This window comes from Python bivittatus, unplaced genomic scaffold, assembly GCF_059951505.1.
Source record: "Python bivittatus isolate LINGU-HERP-01145 unplaced genomic scaffold, Pbiv_v1 ctg000960_np1212, whole genome shotgun sequence".
NCBI lineage: Eukaryota > Metazoa > Chordata > Lepidosauria > Squamata > Pythonidae > Python > Python bivittatus.
Genome location: NW_028277124.1, coordinates 4,834,996 through 4,860,679, shown reverse-complemented (window position 1 = coordinate 4,860,679; position 25,684 = coordinate 4,834,996). Strand labels below are relative to the sequence as shown.

General features: G+C 38.1%; 1 protein-coding gene and 1 long non-coding RNA gene across 7 annotated transcripts in view; one reads left to right on the top strand and one right to left on the bottom strand.

The window, feature by feature from the left end:
* The first annotated feature begins 2,636 nt into the window (after positions 1-2,636).
* The window catches only part of LOC112540092 (uncharacterized), a 34,495-nt gene continuing 11,447 nt past the window's right edge, over positions 2,637-25,684 (top strand). For 2 of the 3 annotated variants that reach the window (XR_003084161.2, XR_003084159.2), the window contains exons 1-3: positions 2,637-2,682; positions 3,982-4,042; positions 5,003-5,068. This is a non-coding gene — a long non-coding RNA (uncharacterized LOC112540092). Of the gene's footprint in view, positions 2,683-3,981; positions 4,043-5,002; positions 5,069-15,170; positions 16,654-25,684 lie in introns of those variants that run through there. The other variant, XR_003084160.2, reaches the window with a different exon arrangement.
* ADAMTS16 (ADAM metallopeptidase with thrombospondin type 1 motif 16) overlaps positions 16,751-25,684 on the bottom strand; it is an 81,672-nt gene continuing 72,738 nt past the window's right edge. For 3 of the 4 annotated variants that reach the window (XM_025163475.2, XM_007423317.4, XM_025163476.2), the window contains 2 exons: positions 19,678-19,825; positions 16,751-18,483 (listed from right to left, as the gene is read on the bottom strand). In XM_025163475.2, coding sequence (XP_025019243.2) covers positions 19,710-19,825 — 116 coding nt within the window. In that variant the 3' untranslated portion in view covers positions 16,751-18,483; positions 19,678-19,709. The other variant, XM_025163474.2, reaches the window with a different exon arrangement.

Genomic DNA, 25,684 nt, shown 5'->3' with positions numbered 1-25,684 from the left:
GACACATGGATATTTCTGAGAGAAATTGAACCTTATTATTGATGGTCAGTATCAGTGGATCCCCAATATCTGATAATAGCTTGTCACATGAGAGATGTCAGTTGTTCCCATCTACAGAAATAAGAGTCTTGCATTAAAAATCCCAATCCATAAAATGTTTACAGGTAGTCCTTATTTAATGTCCACTCGTTCAGCGACCATTTGAAGTTATGATGGTACTGTATTAGGGGTACTTATTACAGGTCTTCATAGTTGCAGTCATTGCAGCGTCCCTGTGGTTACCTGATCACAATTTGAGCACTTGGCAACGAGCTCGCAATTATAGCAGTTGCAATGTCCTGCGGTCACATGATCACCATTTGCAACCTTCACTGCTGGCTTCCAAGAAGCAAAGATAATGAAACTGGGAGGAGGTCACAAATGGTAATCTCGTGACTGCAGGACGCTGTGATTGCATGGGATTTGCCTAACGATGACAACTCGGACTGCCACAACTGCCATTGTAAGTTGGTGCAGTCATGTGATGTTGCGACGGAGTTCTTGGTCCTAATTACTGTTGGTAAGTGAGGACTACCTGTATATGTTAGTCAAAGCAAATTATCAGTTTTGGATGTAATGACAAGATTTTAACAAATAAATTAAAACTTAACAAACAAATGGATCATTGAACAAATCAACCCAGTATTCTCACTCAAGGCACAAATGACCAGGCTCAAATTATCCTATTTGGACACATTATGCAAAGACTTAGCTCTCTAGAGAAGGCTGTAATGCTGGGAAATGTGGAAGAAAAAGAAGAGGATGACCAGCAGCAAGGTGGGTGGACTCAGTTACAGTGGTGATACGTGCACTGTTGGAAGACCTGAAAGACCAGGTTAAGGACAGATCGCCATGGAGAAAATCTATCTTATGTGGTCGCCAAGAGTCAACACTAACTTGATGGTACATAATCAAAGATCGATTATGATATAAACAGATATGAAAGAATAAAAACATACTTTTCAAAATATTATGTCATATAAAAATTTTAAGGACACAGTGCTGTTCACAGTTCATAGCACTCTTGTGCCTTTGTTAAAAAATGGGAAGCAGATGGAAAACCAATTCATATGCTTAATAATACCACAAAGTATGAACTCAAGTCCCCTGGTTGAGGCAATATTTTTGTTTTTAATGTCACATCTGCCTAAGTTACTAGTGATCCCTAGTGATAATGACTTGCAGTTTGAGAATCCCTGGCTTAGTATGTCTAGGCATTCAGGCTTATATGAAATGTTCTTAATGCCATGAAAGGGACAGAGGGAACCCCATTTCCCATGGCAGTTTAGCCTTTTGTAAGGCGTGTTTTAAGTGGAAATTCATAGTGTTTCTCAACCTTGGCAATTTGAAGATGTGTGGACTTAAAGTCCCAGAATTCCCCAGCCAGCATGGCTGGCTGAGGAATTCTGGAAGCTGAAGTCCACATATCTTCAAGTTGCCAAGATTGAGAAACACTGGTCTAAAAAGTTACTATTGACATGTCCATGAGATCAATCTTTTGTAAACTGTGTTCTGCAGAAGACTGATATTTGGCAAATAGCCAAGCACCCCTGATGCAGCACTCTTCAGGACTTAAGCCTGGCTCAGTTGCCAGCAGAGTCTCTCCTTCAATCCCCCTGCATCTGCTTGTCGTGTTCTTTAAATCTACCAGGGAGTTGTAACATATGACCACAAGACGGACAGCATCAGGACTACTCTGTTCAGCACTTCTCCAGGCTAGTTTAGGCCCCCAACCTGTGGCTGCTATCCACAGAAGTCCATTGGAGGTCCAGGACACACTTCACATCTGGGTTCCAACAGAGGGTGACAGTGCGGTGGTACTGTGAGCAAAAGCTGAAGTTGTGTTGTTGAGATGAGCACTGTAGATTAAAACTGCAGTGGGGATATTAGGAAGATTAAATCCCCAAAGACATAGGTGGTGGCTCTACATTTAACTTTCATGGGTAGTTTGGCTCACCTACCAGGGAAAGCTGTTTCAACAGGTGAAAGGTATCTAGTATCTTACCACAGCTCAGGGGCCTTGACCAATTATGGCACAGTCATATTTTTCCATTATTGTTACATTATATTAAAACATCAATCTGATGTTGACAGTAAAATGTTATGTGATCAGGATGCTTATTAAAATACCTTTAAATCTAAATAACAATATTAAAATGTGCTTTATTTCAATTGTTCCCTTTTTCATTTTTTTTAAAGTAATAGTGTAGTAATGTAGAGCATCCAAATTATAGTAAGCATATAGAAATGTATCCTGTGGTATGGCTTTTGGTAGCAGTAGTGTAAATGCATAATCTAACACCCAGGGCTGCAACCCAGACACTTGCCCTTACACTCCTAGATTTAGGTAATAGGAGAGTGCAACTAAACACCACTGTTTATAGTACATGTCGATACCATCAGGAAGGATATTACAAGTGTGAAAAGTAACAGTAAGGGCAATTGAATAGCTTATCAAAGCATTTGGGAGGAAAGGGCACTGGGTGATTACAGTACCTCCTTTTTATCTTTCTGTTATCTAACTGTTCCAGTGTTATTGCCAACATAACTTGGCATATATATTGCCCATATAATGTGGCTTGGGGGCTTGCTCGGGACTCTCTCCTGCAGCCTGTCTGCCAGCAGGGAGCCCAGTGAGTCACTGTAAGTTTCTCCAATAAAGTATATTTTGTTATTTCTATCTCCAAATACTTTGGTTTTACTTTTGGTGAGCGTTTTCCTCACAACAGTAGTCATGAGGGTTTCTTATTAAAAACATTTGGTGACTCATGATCTTTAATAAGCAATGCACTAGGCTTTCATTAGCTGGGGATGATCTTTTCAGATAAAAGTATTTATTATGAAAATATGTTATAAACAGAAGGGATATTTTACAAACAGAAGGAAAACATTTCATAAACAGAAGGAATTCCATTATTTTGCTAGATATCAGTCAAAATTCAGATTAAAATCAGAATGTTCAGAAGATGAATAAATTGTTTTGTGAAAAATTCATTCCATTTTCATGAAAGAGATCCCCCTTTATTTATTTCAAGATATCCATCTTTCCTGGCCAGTCCATACCTGAATGTTTATCATTCCAGTGATGATTTGGGACATAACCACACCATTCATGATGATTTCTGGGTATTTTGTTTTTGCTGTTATTGTTTCAATGCCTGATTTATTATGTTTTTCTTTTATAAATATAATGTACAGTGCAACTTGACACTCATTCTGTCTGGGGATGAACTGGCAGAAGGGCCACTGTGTCATTCATCAGAGGCTGGAGGGATGATCCATTACACTGGGAATGTGTGTGATCCCATCTCTTTAGTCCCAGCAAAATCTCCATCTTGTGCTACTGATTGAATGACGGGGATAACTGACCCAGCTTTTCCAGCACAACTTTAGTACAGTCTCATTTGAATCCAGTTTAACTCCTGGTTGCTTCATGGGCCCATGCATGTAGTTTTTTTGATAACAGTACGAAAGTGATTCACCATTGCCGTTTCCTGGATTTTTGTTTAACAACCCCGTCTAGCCTACAACCCTGGGATTTCCTTGTGGTATGAACAAGGTCAGGTCTCTTTTTTCTCCAGGCAGACTAGCTTTTCATTAGTATAAGGACTCAACTATCTAACAAATACATGGAAAGAAATTGTGAGTTTTATAGGTTTAGCCATTGAAGAGGTCTGATTTTGATGATGATGCCTTCTCTTTTGAAGAATTTTACTCGGAGAATTAGACAATGTTTTCTTCTAAAAAAGGAGAAAGTAATGTTTCTTCAGTACTCCCAGAAAGCTTCTTATACAGTTTAGACCACAAGCATAGAGTAGGTGTAGTGTAGAAGGATGCCAAGCAACTAAGCTGAGATACACCCAGCAGAAAGCAAGAAATGCTACTTTGAGAATTCTGTGGGGCTAAATACTATTGTTTCATTTGCCTTGATTTCTTTTGCAGTCCATTGTATGCTGAATGTCAGTCATCTACTGAGTCTTATCCAAAGTTCCTGAGCCCAGAGGTAAGGCCCATAGGCACAATTGCTTTTGACTATACAGAAGAAAGCCATATTATATTGGCACCTATTATCAAGGGTTCTAGAAGAGAAGTAGAGCAACCTTCCCTTCCAGGACCAAATCTGAGGGTCACCTCATGTTCTTCTGAGCTGCCTATTGATTCATTCATGATGCTCTGAATTAATATTACCCCTCCTTGTAAATTCAGCTGTTCTATGGGAAAGAATAGATTCACCAGCCAGAGAAAGGAAGATATGAAGCGCATGAAATCATGCCTCCTGTTCTGAAAAAGTCTGGAAGCTGCATTCCCTTTTCCACCATACAGCTGTCCACACATTATCAGAAGGAATAGCATAAAGAAGCCATTGGTTCATGGTTTAGCTTCCATAGCAACATAGTACATGGAGTTAACTAATAAAAGATGTGGCTGGTCATATACAGATGATGAGTTTCTATATTAATTCACCCTTCTCTAGTCCTCGACCAGTTTTACAAAGTGTGAAAATGTATGTCACTTAGTATTTACGGTGTCAAATGATTTTGTTTTATGTTCATGCTTTCTGTCTTCCTTGTTACCCAACCTCCCTCAACCTGGTGCTCTCCAGATGTGTTGACTGTCTATTCTAGCAAAGGACCAAGGATGTCCTGGCTTGGAAATTATAGGTGAAGTCCAAGACATCTGGAAAGCCCTAGATTGGGGAAGCCATATCCTGCATTACTGTCTCCCTGTCTCTGTCTCACAGAGTCTATTCTAGCACTTAAAAGATTTATGGTATTTGAAAATGCATGATCATAGTAGTGTTTATTAAATATCTTGAAAATGTAATGGATTAGCTTTTAAGAACCCACAGTATTTTACTCCTGCTGAGAAGTGGAATGCCTACTACTGAATTTATGAGTCTGACTTTATGATAAAAGGCCTCAATTGAAATAAATAAATTACAGGACATTTCATTTATTGCTAGGCAAAGAATAACATCAGAATGCTGGGTCTGAAAGTTTATTCTCTCTTCATGGCCAAAGCTCAAAAGGTAAGAGGTGATAGATGCAAGTCATATACATAATTCTGCTGAAATAAGAGGGGTTTCTTTCCCTATAAAGCAGAGCGTTGTAGTAAAAATAAAACAGTGTCCTATCCAAAAGAAATAGAAAACTGGCAGTAGCTTGGTTTTTGTATAAATGATTTTTGCAGAAAAGCCAGTATCCCTCTAACAGATACACTGTCTATCAGTCTATGCAGAGAAAGTATGCCTTTGGGACAATTTATTTCAACCAGTTATAGAATTACTAGGCTGAAGCACAGATAACCATACAGTAACCCAACCAAGTGGGAATATTGGCTTTTCCTTCAGTCCTTCTAAGATCTTTATTTATTTTATTAATAACATTTATATGCCACCCATCTCACTATATAAGTGGCTCTAGCTGGCTTACAAGTAAAAAAAATGCCTCCCTGGCTGCTGCTGGGCTGACATGTAGCTGTGAGAGTCACTGCCTACAGCAGGCATAACATACTAAGGAATCACCGTTACCGCTTCTACTGTCCTCAGGAATTATACAAATAAACTTCCTACTTTACTCAGTTTACTCAGGTCCTGGTGCCTTCTGTTGATTACTTCCATTCTGATATCCAATCTGGTGTTGCTTTAGGTGGCAATACAGACTAATAGAATTCTGTAAAGAAAATTTGTAGCAAATACCTTTCTCCTAAACCCTAAAAGATGACTCTCCACATGGACATTTTGAGATGGACAACACCAAAGTCAAATTGACTATGTAACCTGTAAGGAAGAAGCTCTATTCAATCAACAGAAACAAGATCTGGTGCTGATTGCACCCCGGAGCACATTACACACTTTATCTTGCAAAATTAAAATTGAAAGAATAATTAAAAAAAACAAATAAGATCATCAGATCAACAAGATAACAACCTCAGCAATATTCTGTATGATTATATGGTGAGGGTAAAGAATAGATTTAATAAAGAGAATGCCTGAAAAACTTTGGGCTGAAATTCATGAAACAATTGAAAACACAGCAAACAAAAATACTTTGAAATGAAGAAAGCAAAACAAGGTGATATGGCTGCTTGCTGATACCCAGAAAATAGCTGAAGAAAGGCAGAAATTAAAAGGCAACACACAGAAAGAATTTCAGGCAGGTCCTCTCTTATCCAGTTATTTGTGGCCCAAATATACTATGCCTAAATAAAGAGAGCAGTTGAAAGAACTGGGTAATGTTGAATGGGCTCTTTCTCTTAAATTAACTGGGAAACTGTATTTAAAAAGTTTAGAATTCTTAAAATACTGAAAAACAATAGGTCAGATATATTTACTTATAGAAAATACATTAAAAACAAGGCTTCTAAACATTTCATCCTCTTATCATTTTTGAAGAACAATTTCGTCTTACCAAATGATCAGAAGCAGGTAATGGAGAGAGAGTTCTTATGGGAAGGATCTGAAAAATGTTACTGTAACCCCGAAGGTATATCTTGCTTTAAAGGTTTGTTGGAAAATAGAAAAATAACTCTGGATTCATTTTATTTTCCCAATAAGGTACTTTAAGAATTTATTTTTTATAATTTGTATTGCTTTTTAATTAATAACAAAAAAAGAAAAACAAAACACAAAAATAAGTGACAAAAATACAACAAAGACAATAAAAAACTTAGCATAATATGTCATTATAGCAGTAAATAGTTACAACTCTATTTATATTTATCTAATACAGATATTATTCGGATGCATATATATTTCCAATACATTTATGTAAATATTTTTTTTAGCCTACTGTATTTTGTATAAATGAGTCCCATATTTCATTATACTTGTCCATACAAAGTCTACATCTACAGGCAATCTGCTCATAAGTGGCAAGCACAATCAGGTCTTCAGTCCATTGAATAAATGGGGCCATACATTTATCTTTCCAATGCTCCAGTATCAGTCTGTTGGGCATAATAAGGGCACGGAGAATCCATTTACGTTGTCCAGATGTCAAATTCCATGTACTAGGTATATAGTTCAAAAAAATATCATCCTCTGAAAATTTTAGCTTTTGTTGCATAATCATATTTATATAGTCCACTACTTTCTTCCAAAACTTAGTAGGTATAGGACATTGTAAAAACATATGCTTTAAAAAGTCATTGTCCTTATTACAGATCCAACAATCCTTTTCTGTACAAGCATAGTGGAGTCCAATAAATTCTAAATATTATTTTTTGTTGTTTACGTCATAGTTTAAGGTCCGTTGACACTCTTGTTATAGAATTTAAAACACTCTCCCATTATCTAGAAATATAGAAACCTATAATTCTTTATTCCACTCATCCCTTAACATCTGCATTTCAAATGGATTTATTGATAACAAATATCTATAAAAGTAATAGTAGATTTTTTAGTTTTAAAGGATTTAACAAGTTGTTCTAATATCTCAGGTGTCTCAGAAGCTGAAAATACTGCTGGCCCAAACAATGTTAACAAATGTTGTAGCTGTAGATATTGCCATCTGATAGATGATATTTATCTCTTAATACAGCCTATGTTAAAAATTCATCTTCATCATCTATCAATTGGTCCAGAGTCAATATCCCTGCCTCAGTCCAACTTTTCTATATCACCATCTTTTCCCCAATTTTTAATGTTGGGCTTCCCCATAGAGTCAATTTAGCATGGGAAAAAGGATTGAATCTTTTTTTTATTAGACATTACATTCCATAGCTTTCAAACTGACATAATCATTTCCAAAGATATTAGAAGTACATTATGAATTTATGCAGATTTATCTGGTCAAACTAGAAAGAGATCAAGAAGGCAAAATAATGTTTATAAAGAATTCCAAAATTATGCTGACAAAATGAAAACCATATAGCATGAGAGATTATATGGCACATTGGTTTATTTCTTAGTTTCCATGGATGAATAGGTTCCTGGTCATTCAACAATCCATATTAAGAGACTTTTCATCCATTTCTTCAGACTTGGTGCCCATTCTAATTCTTTTTAATTCTATGTTACTGTTTTTGTAGAGCATCTCTTAATGATCTAAATAAATACCACACTTTTAATCAGTTGAAAAAAATTGGGATTTATAGAATTGGAAGGTTTTTAAAAAATAAAAAATAAAAAGAAGCTGCTTTCTAGTCAACAGTTGAATTAACAACAAGGATCCATGTGGCTTCAAACAAAACTGATACCTGTTTTTGCCCAAAGGATCCATTAGGATCAAATTTTACAGAGTACAGTCTATCTTAAAGCCAGCCAGCCAGCCAGCCAGCCAGCCAGCCAGCCAGCCAGCCAGCCAGCCAGCCAGCCAGCCTGCCTGCCTGCCTGCCTGCCTGCCTTCCTGCCTTCCTGCCTTCCTTCCCTCCCTCCCTCCCCCAGGCATCCACATGGTAGAAATGGATGCCTGAAACTTAATATGGGGCAATTTTAAAACTGAAAACAGCATGAGAGATAAATTTTAACATCTGAATTTCATTCTGAACCTGGGAGAGTTTATAATCCCTTCCTCTTATAAGTCAATATGAGAGAACATAAATCAAATGATTTATTAATGGTATTAAAATCTGATGCACTTTTCTAGTCATTGTCAAAGAAGCAGCAGCAAAAGAGACTTATATTTATAGACATGACTGTGCTGGCACAAAATGTAGCAAGCTAATGAATGTAAGCTCAGGGCACTGCAGCATTATTTAAACTTTGATAGAGTTAATGATGCAGGAACACGCAGGGACTTGGGAAGTTCATGTAAGCAGCAACCCACATGGGGATTGCAGGGCTGGAAATAGGGTATGAATCTTGTAGTTAGGAATTGGACTGAGCAAATATAGCATTAACGGGAAAACTGACAGCTCCATTCAATAAACTAAAACCCCAAAGAAACAGTACTGTACATGGTACTTATTTCATGTAATGAAATAAAAATTTATTAGTACAATTGGTGGAGTAAAATTTGGAAATACACCTGAAATGTTCCTAGACTTGCTTTGAGCTAGCTTTTGATGAACTACAGGGAGGGATGGAGTCTTAGACTGGTGTAGTTGCCTGGATAGGATAACTCTGATGCCTCTGTTGTTTATTGCTTTAATAACATGTCATGTTTTAAATTATGGAAATAGAAGCAAACAAATCAAAGTAAGAACTGTTAAGGAGTAGACCCTGCCCCATCTATTACATTTAAATGAATGCAGTTAGGGTGGAATAGTTACAGATATGGGGAGGGGGGAAGAGGGGGGACTCTTGCATGTTGTGCAAGAGGAGATATTTCAGCTTGTGCCCCTTCACTGATAATATACATTTGCATAAATCCTAATTTCAAACAAGTATTAAATGCCTAGATTCCATGTTCTCCTTGGTGCATGATCTCTTTGGAAGATTGTTCTCTAAAAACTGGCAGCAAAACTAGGCAGGACAGTGAGGTATCCTACTGAACACCAGTAATATAATAGGACGGGATATTGTAAAGCATTGAATAGGTTGGACTAAATACATAGTCATATATATACTTCCTTTAATACAATATTGGTTTGGATGGACCATCAGTGTTGCCATGTAGGGGTTTTTTTTTATGAGATTCCCTTATACATGGCATAGATTTTTTCCATGCATTTGAGAAACTCCTTTAAGGAAGACAAAGAATTCAGCAGTAGGATATCCTTTGAATGCCTCAGATTCCATACTCAATCCTTAGTATCTTCTACACATAGGAGCTTGGGGGCTCATCCTTACTTCCCACTTATCACAGCACCCCGACACCTTTATAACCATTCTTAAGGGACATGTCCTTGTGATGGTGCCTCCCTCCCATCCCCAGACTGTTGTGTAGGTTGCCTTTAGTTGTTCCAGTGTGAATGTGGTATTTTCCTCCTTTTCGTCACAAAAATCTTTCCATTACAGATAGTCTTGGTGATGCTGCCAGTGATAACACAGTCAGGCAGAGGGATCCGCCCAATTATCATGAGCTACTCAAGTCTGTTATGGACTTATGGGAACCAGTAGGCACGGGAGCACTAACTCAGAGTCAGTGTTTTAAAAAGTTTAAAAAATTTTTAAAAGCATATCATGGTGCCAATACTCACTTCAACCATGACTTTGAATGAAGATTTTAATAGGGTTTGATCCCAAGTTTCTGAAGAGGAAGGGGTCTTAAGAGCTCCCAGCCAGGCCCTAGAGATGACCCAGTTTGGCCCCACTTTGTCCAAGTTATTTTGTTTCTGGTTTGCTCTTTTATGCACTGCCCACTGTCAGTAGTATATATATATTTTTTTTTACAAGGGCACACTAAGGTTGGTGCAACACATCAAGGATCGTATTCCCAAAGTGGATAAGGCCAAAATCCATCTTGAGGATATGGGGCAAATTTGGGGGCGATACTGGTGTATAAAGCTTCAGTAAAGTTCAAGCTTCTCATCCCTCTGATTATCCAAGAATGCCCATTTTCTGGCTGCACTACTCTAGGAGGCCCTGGGGGCTGCAAAAGGGAACCAGGCAGGGAAGATGCAGTTCCCAGCACAGCTGTGTATAAATCAGTGTGTAGATCAGACCCACAGGGGCATTTTCCTCAGAAGGACATTACAGCAGGTTGCTGTTCTGTTCCAGGTCAGAAATGCTGTTTCTTCCACAGAATGCTCTCTTCCTTTTCCTCCCTCTTGTTTTGCAAAATCATCTGCAATGATAAACCTAGGCCATGTGTGGAGTGTGTGTGTATGTGAGGTTGTGCGTGTGTGCAAGACTGCTATTGAATTGAGCTCTTAAATTAGTTAAACAGGCCTTGCCCCTGGGCTGCACCTTTTGCTACTCTGCACTAGAACCAACACTAGATACTTCGCTGAACTATTGAGGTAATTGTTTCTACTGTCATTTCTCTACCTCAGTGTTTCTCAATTTTGGCCACTTTAAGCTGTGTGGACTTCAACTCCCCAAATTCCCTAGCCAGCAAAGCTGGCTAGGGAATTCTGGGAGTTGAAGTCCACACAGCTTAAAGCAGCCAAGGTTGAGAAACACTGCTCTACCTTGTCTGTAACGGTGTTGGTTGAAGAAGGTCTGCATGGAAGGTCTGTCTCTAATTTCAAAGCTTGCTAAAAGTTGCCTCTGTAACTCAGGACTAGTTTCTATGTGTGTCCTGACTACTGCAAAATATTTTCATTCTTCACTTGCAAACAGGTTTTAAATTCTTAGTAATAGATATTTATCTCTGTGTTTGGAGAGAAGTGGAAACATTTTTTCAGTTCAGACAATGGGATGAGTAAATCTATGCTTTCCACTTCCCCCTCCTGACCCCAGCCATCATTCAGCTATTGCAGGATTCCAACATTTCCAAAAGAGAATAGCTAGGGACGGGACCTGAAATGACCACAAAATGATGAGAACAGCAGAATTCCTCAACTATAGAAAGGCATTCACTGCCAAGTCCTGACACTTGGGGTGAATGAGTCAGATGTTTACATAGGAATGAATTCAGAATCATGAAGACTTCTGACTCTCAGCTAGCTGGACGTCAGCTAGCTGGGGTTAAGACTATTCGTTCAACTTGAACATGGTAAATACTCTCTAAGAATTTACTGCTCCTGCAGCTGTCACTGTGTCTGAGATGTCCAACAGGCAATGTTCCTTGGATCCCAAAAGACACAGGGGGATGCAAATTGTGTTAAGCTTGGCTTAAATGGTTTGCTCAAAAATCAGCAGAAAGGAACCCAGTGGCATAGAAAGTAGTACTTGTTTATAAAGCAGAAATTGTAAAAGCAAAAATGATTTCCTCCTAGTGACATTTATTCTTGGCAGTTGTTTGGCAGTCTTGTAACTTCTGTCTAGCCACTGCCATTTTCCTGATAATTATAACCAATTTAAGCCCATGATCACCATTGCTGAACAAAGATGAGAACCTAATGTTATGAAGTGGAGGCTAGTAACTGATGGATTAGTGTGGTGCAGGACAAAGTCATCATGGATTTACTACTGGGGGAGTAAAACAAATTCCTGAACCAAGAAGGAAACTACCAAGGCCCCTGAACTCAAGATAGCCTCTCTAATAGCTTGCTCCGGCATTTACAGAGGCTAGCTCGTGCTAGCTCAGCTGATTTCAAAACACCACTTGTATTTTTTGATGGGAAAATAGGAAGTAATTAACTACAAAAGCTGGCTCTTGCAGACTTTTGCTTTACTACCTGCATATTCTCACTGTAAGCATAAAATCTAACATATACTATCAAAAATTAAGATGATTGACATATCAACATAGTTACTAGTCAGCATTTATTATACTGCTATGTAAAGGTGGTTTGTACCCTCCTTAAGTGAGCAGAAGCTTGTGGTCTGTCCACTGCACTGTTCAATAAACTTGGTTCAAATAGATCATGTGGTCTCCACTCATCTATTGGGTGGTGGGGAATTTTTCCATTCGCTACCTAATGGCCAGTGTTGGACTTCAGGGTTTCGTGATGTTTCACCGGCAACTGTGGCTGGCATCTTCAGAGGCAAGGTGATCTGCGTACCCCAGGCAACTGAGCAGGGACCGACTGGGCTCTAGTCTTCATAGCAGATGTTAGGACCTGGAGATCATACATGCAAACAAAATACTAGCTTGCAGGCACTCACCAAAGAGGGACTCAATGTTCCCAGTTTATCTTCAGGTTGTGACTGGACTTACCCTCCATGGCAACAATTTTGTGAGGGTGCCCATGAAAATCCAAATACCCCCCACCGGCTCAAAGGGTCTGATGTCCCCTTGCCATAAAATAAAGATCTGGGTGAAACAGGAGGAGGGGGACGATGAGGATGTATTGCAGATCACTGGGGAAATCTGTGGAAAGATGCCTGAAACACAGGGAGAGAAGATGAGAGACTTTCCTACGGTACCTACCTGGAGTTAAATTGCTGGAGGAGGAGGTGAATGGCATTTCAGGGTGTGGGAATGAGTTTGAACTATTCGTTTTTCACACAAGAAATAGGAAAGAATCCAAGGAGGGAGTGACGGATGCTTCCTTAGTTTGATGAAGATTCAGAAAAGACAAGAGCTGAGGATGGGCTTTTCATTTTATTTATCATCCTCACCATCACCGCTGCTACCACCGAGAGTAATGGGCTCTAACTTAAAAGATTGTCAAGAGGCATTCAAATAATTGGATTTCAGTATTTGAGGGGATCACTCTTTCTATGATTGCAGAAAACTGTGCATGCATAAAAATCCTCCCAGGTAAAAATAATGGAGTAGGCAAACTGAAAAAATACCCTAGGAATCACACCTGTAGCAATGTAAATGTTGTGTTTTATCAAGGTAAACTATATTTGCTGGCAGGGAGTCAGAGAAAGTGTATGTGTATATATGTACATGTGTGTGGTATACACACACACGAACACACACATTTACATACTTTTTAAGGTGAAGATGGATACCTTTCATCTGGCTGGGAACCCCATTTTTTCCCCCCTGAAGGACTGTGGGGTAGTGATGGCGTTAGTGATGCCACTGGAAAGTCAGATCGAAACATTTCATCTTTAGGACATTATTTCTGATTCAAAGGAGGTGCATGACACTTCCCCAAAAGATAATCTCTTTTGCAGATTGATTCAGTTTTACAGAAAACCAAAATTCATGCTGCGAATTTGTGCTAAAGTTCAGCGTATGCTCTTGAGATGTCAAAAAGGAGGTTGAGACCACATGTAGTCCATAAGCCACGGGTTCTCTCCTTTAGAGTAAAGCAGGCAAGGATACTTTGGTTTTGATTTAGAGAAGCAACATTAAGGCACTGTCTTAGCCCTTTTCCCAGATCCATGAAACCCTCCTCTCATGCTACTGGCTTCACAGTATGGAAAAATTAAGAAATCTGGATTCTGTCTGTAATGTTTATGCCAACGTGACTTACAGTAACTTCAGGGTACGTGTGCATGCCTATGTGGTATAGTTTTGGAAAAATACTATGGCTGGAAAAGAATTAAGTGTTCTTTCCCACACTGCATTGTTTATCTAATAAAAACTAAAGCCCCCTCTCATGGCTGAGTAGCTTAGCATGAATAAGGGATATTACATAATCGCGTTTCAGAAGTGTGAAATGTTGAGCCATAGAAAACTTCCAGCGAATAATGCTAGGAGACAGTTGCTAGGCAGAATAGAATGGGCTGAGACAGGGAATTAGAACAGTGGACAGAGGAAGGAAAGGGAAAAACTGGGGAGAGGAAAATACGGGACTACTTCTGACATCAAAAGGGAATCATAATCTCTGTTGAAAAATTTGTCATAGGACAAAATGAGGAGACTGGGAGGCCTCCTACATGGAAAAGCATAAGAGCAAATAGCTGCAAGCAAATATCAGTTTCCACCACTCAGAAACACTGGGCACATACAGCAGCAAAAATTAAGAACAATAACGAAGAAACAAAATGAGTGATATATTTGTTAAAGAAATGGGAAGTGGACACTTCGTCCTTAGCAACTTAAAAATATAAAGCTGTTTATAAAGCTGTCTTTCCTGTTACAAAGCTGTTATATAAAAATATAAAATGGCCTGGATCTCTTAGCCTCTGTCTCAGATACCCAATTATAAGAATCATGGTTCCCATCTGCTACGGATCTTTTACACACACACACACACACACACACAATTCCTACATTGCTCTGTTCTAGCCTTCCTATTGATCAAGGACAGGAACAGCCTCTGAATCAATGATGGAAAACCTGGCTGAATTTTGGTGGTGTGTTTTTTCACTAAAAAGCAATAAAACAAGAATGGCAGTGTGATTGCTACTTAACAATTCAAATGTACCATGGGACCGAATAACTATCTGCAAGGGTAGTTTGCTTGCATATGAAAATTACTGAATGTTTTATTATGTATTAGATTTTATGAATTATACTGGATTTCTGGTCAAGGGCTGTAATAAAGTTTTGATAGGTGGATGGATGGAAATACGAGTTCTGTACCTTCTATTGTTTAACAGACTTACCGCCACATTTTGCACCGTACGTGCCACAGAAAGCCAAATTCGTTGTTATATTCAGCTGAATGTACAGTAACTTTAATATTCATAATTCTATTTATGACTAGTATATGAATTATGCATTCTCTTCTTGTTAGGTTCATCAGTTTTGTCTGCAGTTTCTGGCTGCTTTACATGATTTATTCTGTTTCAGAGGATAAGCAAGGTGCTGAATCGTAACCTGACTGAGGGATGGACAACACAGCTTCTCTTTTTGCGACCTTCTAAATCTCCTGTGGTCATGACTATTGAACGTTTCCTATCTTTTGAGGCTGGATATTGATGAAAACCAAAATGCCTCAAAATAGGCATGCCATAGTTAAAAAAAAGATGACAAAATTGACCTTGCCAAATTACGTGCAGATTTCACCTCTCCTACGTGTTTGATATGACCCCGTCCACTCTGAGGTCCTTAGCCCACTCAGAAGTATTAAGTGTGACTGAAAATCTTTGGCAACACTGTGGCCTCTGAATATCTTTGCAGCTATAAGGGCTAGAATTTTCTCAGTTAAAAAGGAAGCTCGAGATTCTCGGCTACATTTTGTTGCTTTACTATTCTATTCTTTTAACTTTAAGCAAAAGATACTGGAAGCAGCTGCAAATCCTGCCTATTAGAAAGAAAGCTAAACCAGACCCTCAGTAGAAAAGCTTCTGTAATATGGATAAAGTTAAAAAATAAACAAACTGCAGTATATATACGCATTCCAGTCTCTGTCCAAACCCTTGCCACATAGTTGATGTAATATGTAGTAATGTTCAGGAGATAGATGGGTTTTAATATAGATTTTCACATACCTTCTTTAAATGCTTGGCAGACTTTCTCATATATGTATGTTATTCCAGACCTCGGTGATCCCACAACATTGACTATGTATTTGAGAGCTAGACTGATTTATTTCTGGCTCAGTTGCATTATATTTGAAACTAGAATAAAGCTAGTGTTAGCTTTCTTAAGGCTGAGGTAGGTCTGTTTCTCCATTTGCTGCAATTTCTAATTCAACATGTCCTGTGGGTCTTGGACTTCAGGTCTTTCAAGTGGAAAGGTGGCCTGAGGTCTTTTCAGCTCTCCCTCACGGGAACCACTAGGATTTTATTTTATGGCATAACAAGAGAAATGAACACAATATGAACTAAATGTGTGGATAGGCTGGGAAGCTACAAGTAATTTATTTTAGTTCTCTTTTGTGTGGGGTTCAGGGTAAGGAATATTTGTTCTTTTAACATGTGTCAATTTGGGTGGGGTGGTGCTTCTTCCATGATCACAGTACACGCCAACTAAGACAAGATAACAGCAGATAGTCTTCAAACTGCTTTTGAGGAATTGGGAGTAGAAACAGTGAATTTTTTTAGAAGCAAAAGTATTTTAGTATTCATATACACTTATTAAAGAAAATGAGTCTGTATGAATTTACAACTATGTACATACACGTTGCCATTAGATGAAGGATAAATGTTCCCTATGACTTCAGTTTATTTTCCCCCTTGATACTTACTGAGCAACATGTTTCAATTTGCCTCTGGGTTTGTATAATTCTGCCCTGGATTCTGGGACTGTTATGTAAATATCCAATATTCTGATGGGATTTGATGTTCAGAGGTAGTAAATGTGGAAAATGATTACCATGATCATTATGCAACCATAATATCAGAAATAAAATTATACGATATATACTTCCAAATGAATCTCTCAGTATGGTCAATGAAATAAGTAATGAGATAATACAGAAATATTTTTTATTAAATAGCAGGTAACATACATTTTCAAATTCCCATTTTCATTGGCAGCACCAAAAAGGAAAAAAGAAGGCAAATCTGAGGATAGCACCAATGCTATATCTGCAGTGTATATTTTAGTTAGGACTGGACTTCAGAAAACAAATAATTCCGGACAAAGAAAAGTTAATTTTGCCTATGTTATTGTAAATAGCCCACATTTGTATTTTTTTTAAAAAGTCTGTCAGTTTTATTCAGCTTTTGCTAATTTCTGTAACAGGGTGTGCAACTAAAGGCACATTTTATTCAGTCCTACCAGCAATTGCTCAGGTGTCTGAGATTGTGCAAATCGATTGCACACATGCATCTGAATATTTCTTTACAGTCATGAGGACTACAAACTTGCTTTGTTTAATGAAATCTAAAGTTCTCAGTAACTAGTGTTCTCTGTGTTCATTTTTTTCTTTCAGACTGCAAGACACCTGGCTTCTAATGTTAACATTCTGTGCAGCTTCTAAATTTGCAAATAATTTCCAGTTATCCTGAATAGCCATTGCAATCAGAAAAGAAAAGAGAAAAAAATATTTCATGGGTTTATTATGCTACTCTGGTGCTGAAATCTAACATGATAGTACCTTGTGTTTAAATACAAACAACATACTTTTGGTATAATCAGCCATTTAAGTAACACTGATAGCAGAACACTCTTTTTATATTTAAGAGTAAAGCATAAAATAAGGACATTTAAATATGATTGCTCATTTGAAAGTGACGAATATAAAAGATCTTATTATCCAAAAAGTGAAAGGAATCCTTAGGCTTTCCCTCCTTTCCCTCTACATCCTGCATATTCATCAAAAGCTTCAGTTCTAATTAAATCAGTTCACTTTTATTCATCGGCAATAGTGCCTCAGGTACTGTATGTTTCAATTGCTGCAATCTGTTACAGTATTTATTCTCACAGGGTCTTCACAAGCAGGAACCTGCAGATGAACAATGCAAGTTATCTCTAATATCTCATTCACAAGGTTCCAGTGAAATGGCTGGGAACAAAACAGGGTCACTAACTTCAGGGGCGTCTGTGAGAGCCCCGCAGATGTGCTCCTATGCAGTAGCATACTTGAACAGCTCTTGCTAATTTCAACAGGACTCATGTCAGAGAACTTCCTGGTGGATGGTGCCCAAAGTATTTATTTAGCAGGAGAAGCTGAGGTATAAAGAAAACTCAGCCCTCAGTCTCAACCAATAGTTCTGTTGCTGGTTCGAGGATGTTCTTCTTTCATCAGCTCCTTGAAAAATAGGCTATTTATTCAAGGATCAACTTCCTTCCTGACTTTGGGGGGGAGAGGGGATAAACTGTGCCCTGTTTACATTAAAAGCCTCTTCTTTCTGTTTGTCTTAAGAACAAGGTATCCACTTGGGTTGCATCAGAATACTGAAAAGGATTTGAGATAGGACCTCCTCCATCCGCATAGTTCTTGGCTATGCTTTTTTATTGGAGTCATTGCTTACTGAGAAGGATGCTTCAGAGTAAGTTTCAGTCGCTCGTGAGACTCTTGTTTATTCAGCTCAGATCCCAATGAAGAGGTAAAGTTCATTTTGGTTTCAGAGCTATGCCTTCTGTTGTAGAGTCGGTGCTCACAAATTAGAATTGATACAAGACCTGCAGCACTGCTTCCCATAGAAACTATGACTACAAACGCCATGCTGGGGAACCAAAGGGCACCAGTTAAAATAATCCTTACAGAAGACATCTAGAAAGATGAAAAGAAAAGAAAATGATTAAAACAATTTAAAAGACAGAAAGTGAATGTAGTCAAATACATTTAATGAGGAGATGGCTGCTAGCTGTAGCTTTTTTTTTCTTTAAAGGTTTTCAGTGTACATTGAATAAATATAAATGCAGCATTTAAAATGAAAAGGATCTGATTTACTCAAAGCATGGAAGATAGGGGATTTTAATTCACTGACCAATGCATTTATTAAATGGGTTATGAAGGTAAGAAAAGAGAAGGATAATCCTGATGTGCATGTATGCCTATATAGACTCATACAACATTACTAAAATATAATACAGCTTTTGCTAAAGAAATGTTGAAAAAAGGAAAAAGTGTACATTTAAACAACCATTCATAAGATCACTCAGCTTCAAGGCCTGTGATATAGCTGAAGATGTAGTCATGTGTAACTCAATGGCATGTGTGTGTGGGTATTTATGTATGCGTGTATATGTGAATATTTATATATGTACTGGATAAGTCTCTCTCTCTCTCTGTGCATGTGTGTATGTACACTCCTGTTCTCATGATCCTTGTCCATCTATTGATGGGAAAGGATTAAAGCATTCACACACATGAATCTCTGTCTCTCTCTCTCTCTGAGTATGCTTCAGATCCTACTACTTTGTTCTGTTCAAAAGCTTGTCCGTTTGACAAGTGAAGTATCTAAACTGACCTTCTAAGTTTGAAATATGCTATTGAAGACAGGAGGCTTTCTTATTTTTTTTTTTCCTTTGGGGAGATCATCTCAAAATCATCTCCATCCTTCTTCAAATAATAGTTGAAAGATGCTCTCTACCTCCCTTTCAACCATTTTGAAGGTAATAGTTCTAATTATGAACGTATCTATTCTCTCCAAGCTTTTATCCCCCTCTATACAAGATTCTTTCTGGTTTGGGATTTGCACTTGAAGGTTATGATTGTACTTGAAGTCTCTAAATGCTCTTTGCCAAGCAGTCCTGGTTGAATACTCACAATATCTTTAATCTCTGTTCAGCAAGATCTCTAGAGCCCAAATTTAAAGCAGCCCTCCTCAATCGGATGCTTTTCAAATGTGTTGGGATTACACATCCCAGGATTCCCAGACAGCATCCAGAGGCTGTCATGTTGAGGAAGGGTTTCGTTAAAGACAAAAATGGAAGTCTAGAAGAGAAAACAGTTTGAATATACCTTTCATTTCTGGAAGAGGACAGAAGTTTATATTACAGGCTTGTGATGCAATGGGCTTCTGATGCAAGAGGCATCCAGTGGCTGATCTCCCATTTGCTAGGCACTGAACGGACCTCACTTGCATGCCACCTCCACAGGTCACTGTGCACTGGAGGGTAAAATGGAGTTAATCAATGTAGCTAACTATAATTGGACAGAAAGTCTTTTGAAAATCTCTATATGTAGATGGAACAACCACTACAAGATCATAAATCTCTGATGACTTCAACAGTGCTTCTTCAGCAAGATATCTTATGCGATATTCAACTGTTTATTCACACAATAAAACCTTTTCATAGGAAGCCCAATCCTATGTATGGTATCACAGAGATAGACAGATTTTAATCTTAGGTCCTATGTACACAACTGCTGGTTGAAGTGCTGGCTGTCTTTCTTCATAAGTACCTGTAAGGTACTTTCATTAATTTCATTACATTAATACATTAATTTCAGATATTAATACTGATAAACCTATTAAAGTGTCACTTAATAAAACAAATATTGAACAACTAATCAAATGGGTTTTAATCAATTAAATCTCCACAAATTAGCACATGACTAAAAGAATCCTTCTGAAGAAGAAGAAGAAGAAAAAAGGAATAATACTCGCTGAATCAAATACATCCACCTATCTTAGAAAAAAGCATTCCTTGCTGTGTTAAAAGAAAAAGGAGATGCCTCTTCCAGAATCTCTAACTTGTCAATCAACTTGTTACCTTAGTGCAGTGTTGTCCAAACTTGGCCACTTTAAGATGAGTGGACTTCAACTCCCAGATTTCCCCAGCCAGCATGGCTGGCTGGGGAATTCTGGGAGTTGAAGTCCACTCATCTTAAAGTGGCCAAATTTGGACAACATTGCCTTAGTGTATTTACATGGGAATATATGACTAAACTCAGCAGAACCCCCTTCCTTCCAAGCTAATATTAAATTGCTTTTTCTTTATATTATTCTTAGTTAAGATAATGCTACTTTTCTTTCATATGCTTGCCTATCATGCCTTTCCAAGCAAATATTTCATAGAACCTCAACATTTACACTGCAGGGATCCTAAGCAATTGAACCTCCTTTCTCCTGTGAAATCTGAGTGGCTGGGATTGAGAGAAACATGGTTTTCTTGTATCTATCCTCCCCCTCCACACAATAACCACAAACACAGTGCTCTGCTTTACACAGGTGCTTTCTTCTCTTCTCATCCTACTAATCCAGTTATTCTATCTCTCCCTCCTGCTGTATCACATTATTTTACAACACACAACACACACACATATGCACACACACACACACACCACAAGATGTAGGACACAATGGGAAAATATGGGAAGGATACAACAACACCTGAACGTCTTGTGGAATTCTGTAATGAAACAGGAAATTTGCACAATAAATGTCTAGTCTGGAATCACCATCTTCATGGGAATACATGAGATGAGAATAATGCATTGGCAGAAAGTGAAAGAGGAAAGTCAGGACTGTTATTAAGTTGTATCAATCAAGGCACAGATGTTGCCCTCCCCAACCAGATGTGTATTTCCACATTAGGACCTTCAGTCCTGCTTAACTGCATTGGTTTTCTTTAATCAGTGGAAGTGAAATGAAAATGGGGAATCTGCACAGCATTTAATATAGCATTAAATTAACCTGTATGCTCCTCTCCATGGCAGAATTATTTGGTAATGCCTATTCATGTAAATTCACTCCTGGGCATTAAAAGTGTATTGTTTGCATCTTCAGCCAGATTTATGGTTTCCTACTGATCCAGTTTAGAAGAACAGTAATTTCTGTGTGAACAGTGTCTGGGAAAGTTCTTTAGATCAGATAAGCTTTTGTTTCACATAGAAGAGGAATTATTTAATTTTAACTTTGCTCATCCTGTAACAACTTCCAGTGTCACAGCCAGTGAAAGCGTGGAGTACAAGGATTCCTCTGAGTCCTGAATAACAAGACAAAAGTCAGCAGCTTTGGGCCAAACCTGTCACTTTTTGAGGTGAGGCTGAATCTCATATCAGCTCAAAGTCAAGAGGTTGGGGAATGATTCAGTTCTTCAGAAAGCCATATGTTGAGTTGATAAACAGCCAACTACATTTAAAAAAAAAAAAAAAATCTAAGGTTGGGAAGTGATCCTAAGCAAGATGATTTCAGAAAGAAACAAATTTTCCCCTCTACTTCCAGTGACCTTCCAATAGAAGAATCCAGTGATTTTTGGTATAGTCCCTGGAATGAGGTGAGAAATCTGTCTGTCTCCTCTCTGTAATCCATCAATATTGCCCACTTACAATAAGTAAGGAAATGTGAGGATTTTTTCATCCTGAAATCTGTGAAGTCTTCCTTTGCATTATGTCTCCTCAGTTTATCTGCTCTAACTGGAAGGTTTAATAGTACTACAGACAACTATAACTGCACATGCCATATAATTCTGGCCAAAATTAACCATGTTGCAGGCATAAATAAAATAAAACATATAACAAAATAGAATTTAAAAGAATCTGGTTTTAATATTGCTGTACCTATTGCCCTGATATTGGACAGTCTTTATCTTTCAGAATTGTCTACTGTTTCTACAAATGTGAACCTATTCTATGACCCACCCACCCCCAAAAAGATTAGAATAATTTGTGGTTGTCTCAGAGTGAGCTTTAATTGAAGCGATTATCTTGATTCAGTCCTAATTAAAGTGGGTTATTTTCCAAAGTGCAAATGAATCCCAAACTGAATCTTGGAGTCAGAATTTACTCCTAAAAACACAGCTAAGAGAAACAAAATAAATATAACCAACTTCCGCTCATTGTTCTTAATTTTTCTTTTAACAAATACTGCAATAAGACTCAGGATTCTCTAAGACCTGGCAGATACCTCACAGACATGACTAGGCTACACAAGCACCTTTCTTGCAAACAAGAATGAAGCCCAATGAAACAGTTTGCCTATTGAGGCAAAAGTAAGGTTACAATCTCCCTCTTATATCCCACAGTAGTTGAACATAATTTGAACATCCCACAGTAGTTTGAACATTTGAACATCCTTCCTATGAATGAAATGACTATGCTTGGCAGCTTTGAAGCCCAAGAATTTAAATAACTGCCTATTCTAGCTTGAAAGTAGGTAACTCTTGCCTTAACTTCAAAGATAAATGTTATTTTATTTATTTATTTATTTATTTATTTATTTATATTTTATTTATTATTAAACTTGTATGCCACCCATCTCCCCCAACGGGTGACTCTGGGTGGCTCACAATAACAAAAAAGAAAAAACACACCAATCCCTCCAACAGTGGCTAAAATCCATAAATAATTAAAATACATTAAAATGGATATCAAAACTATTCAAAGAAAAATTATTCACTAATCCCATAAATGAGATCCATGCAAAATAACAAAACTAGCTGAACTGCCAAGAGGAAAAGTCTCATTTAAAGGCCCAGAAGCCATAACAGCATTTTGCGTACAGCGGACAGGAAAGGGTTGGTATTGCATCTTATTCCATCCCATATCAATATATATATATATATCGGGGGGAAAAGGGGGGGGAATGAAAGCAATGACAATTCTAGGGGAAGGACACATTTATCAGACTTTGATCTGCACTCCAGCATTGAAGATCTGGACAATAGCCATCACCAGACTATGCCTCCCTCTCAATACCCCTCAGGCAGCCTGAAGCTAAATCAAAGAGATCTAGCAGGAAAGTGGTGTTAGAAAACACAATGCAACCTATGCAAACGTGATTCACATGGAGGAACCTGAGGTGGGTTGGTGACCAGTATGGCTGCAAGTGGCTTGTTGGAGGACTTCCATCTGCCCACAGGACCATTTTGCTTTGGGCTGCTGGAGATAACAAAATCTCCCCAGAAACTACCCCACTCCCACTTTTAGGCCCAAGTAGCAATGGTAACCTTCTGGAATACCTGTTGGTATTTCTACCAGTAACCCCTTTCACTTGGTATTTCTCCTCACCACTAGGCAGGGAGAAAACTCTAGGGAGACAGAGATCCTTCACCCTCCTTATTCCACTCCCTTTCTCTGCACCTGTTCTCACCCCAGGGCCTCCCCCTTAGCAGCCTCCAACAGCTGCAGCTCCACCCTCATGTGAGAGCAGCATCATTGCTGATCAAATTTGGAGGTGTAGCAAGAAGAATGTTGTGGGGACAGCAGTATTTCAAGGTGTTTTTCCTCCTGCACATCATCGGGGATATAGCAAACCCTCCAAATTGCGAATGGCCTGTGATCATCACAAATGATCAGAGGCTTGCATTCTATTTTATATACCTTAATAGAGACCCATGATGGTCTGGAGAAATTTGCATCTGAAAAGGTTGCTTCCTGAACTTGCATGGTCCTTCCAGACTGGACATTGGTTTTCTTGGTACATTTCATAAATGCATGTAATCTTTCGCATTATTATCAGAGGGGTCCCCAACCTTTTTGGACCTATGGGTACACTTGGTATCTTCAAAAGGAGCTTTGGGAACAACTGTAAAAATGGATGCTCTGGAATGTGTGACCAGTCCAAAAACAGAGTGCTTCCGCTCTTTTTCCTGAAGAAAATGAGACTACCCACCATGGGAAAGAGAAAAGAAAAGTATAACGAACGTATGTATTTTGATACAGGAAACCAATTCCTCTTGTCTCCCAAGTCTACAAAGAAGAAAAGATGCAGTATGTAGAACATCTATTTCTTATTAGACACAGCAGGGAAAAACTAACAGACAATCCATGAGGGATTTGAATTCATATGGATTGGGGCAGCCTATAAATATCATTAACAAATAAATAAAAATACCCTTAGAAGCATTATTAGGTTGCATTGCAGTAGGGCTCTGAGCAACTACTAGTATCTCAATCGTAGTCTGCTCATGTCATAATGTGACTGAATGCAGAATTACATTTAAATGAAGTTGCATGTACAATTGCTGATGAAAACACATTGGCTAATTAAATTGCTGGATGGGCCGTGCTGTGGATGGGAGATGTGACCTTTTTTTTGCTTCAACATTTTTTCTTTCCCTAATGCCTGACCTGTCCTTGGAGGATCAGAAGATACTTGGGCAGATAATTTGCTGGGATAACTGGAGTGAATCAGTCTGGGCAAATTTTAGGGTTTTTCTTTAAGCCTGCTTCTTCTCTATACATACCTCCTATCGTTCAGTGAGAAAGGAGATGCTACACATAACACAGTTAATGATATCTTTACAACAGTATGTTATACTTTAGACTCCAGTGTTTTATGTTTAAGTTAATTCTTAAGATAATAATGATAAATTTATGCTACTAGCCTGAATCAGATGGTCAAGTCTCGTATAAATCCAGGAATAAAAGTATTCAGTCATCAAGCCATTGTATTTCAAATGGCATGGCTCATGTCATGAAAATGCTTGCAAATGACTGAACACTAACAACACATTAATATGTAATCTAAAACTGTGTTAAGTGCAGCAAACTTGTTGGTTGCTATATCATGAACTCAAAGAAGCTTCTCAAATACTTGTTGGATACTGAATTATCTGTAGCCATATTTCCACAAGAAAAGGACTGGGTCATGTTAACATGGAATAAAGGTTTCTTCTTCCTTTAATTTTTTTTCTCCTGGGAATTTCACTAAATCTCTAAACAACTCAATAAATTATTGAGCAAAAAGACCTCAAGAATGGTCCATAAAATATTATCTTCCAAACTGTGGACTTTGTGCTGTCCACATGAAAGTTTTGAATCATTGCTATTAAATATGAACATTATATTCTTATATAATGTTCATATTTAATAGCAATGATTCAAAACTTTTGTTACATGTATCAGCAATTCTTACTGCAAGTGAGTTCATGTCAGAAGAGAAATTTGAGGTGTGGAGCTGTAGGATAAGTTTTATTAATCAGAGCTAGATCCATTAAATAAATGTAATTCTCAGAGTACCCCAGGTGGGTGGTGCTGAAAGGTTTTGCATTCTTTAAGCATTTGGGGTGCTTAAGGAGCA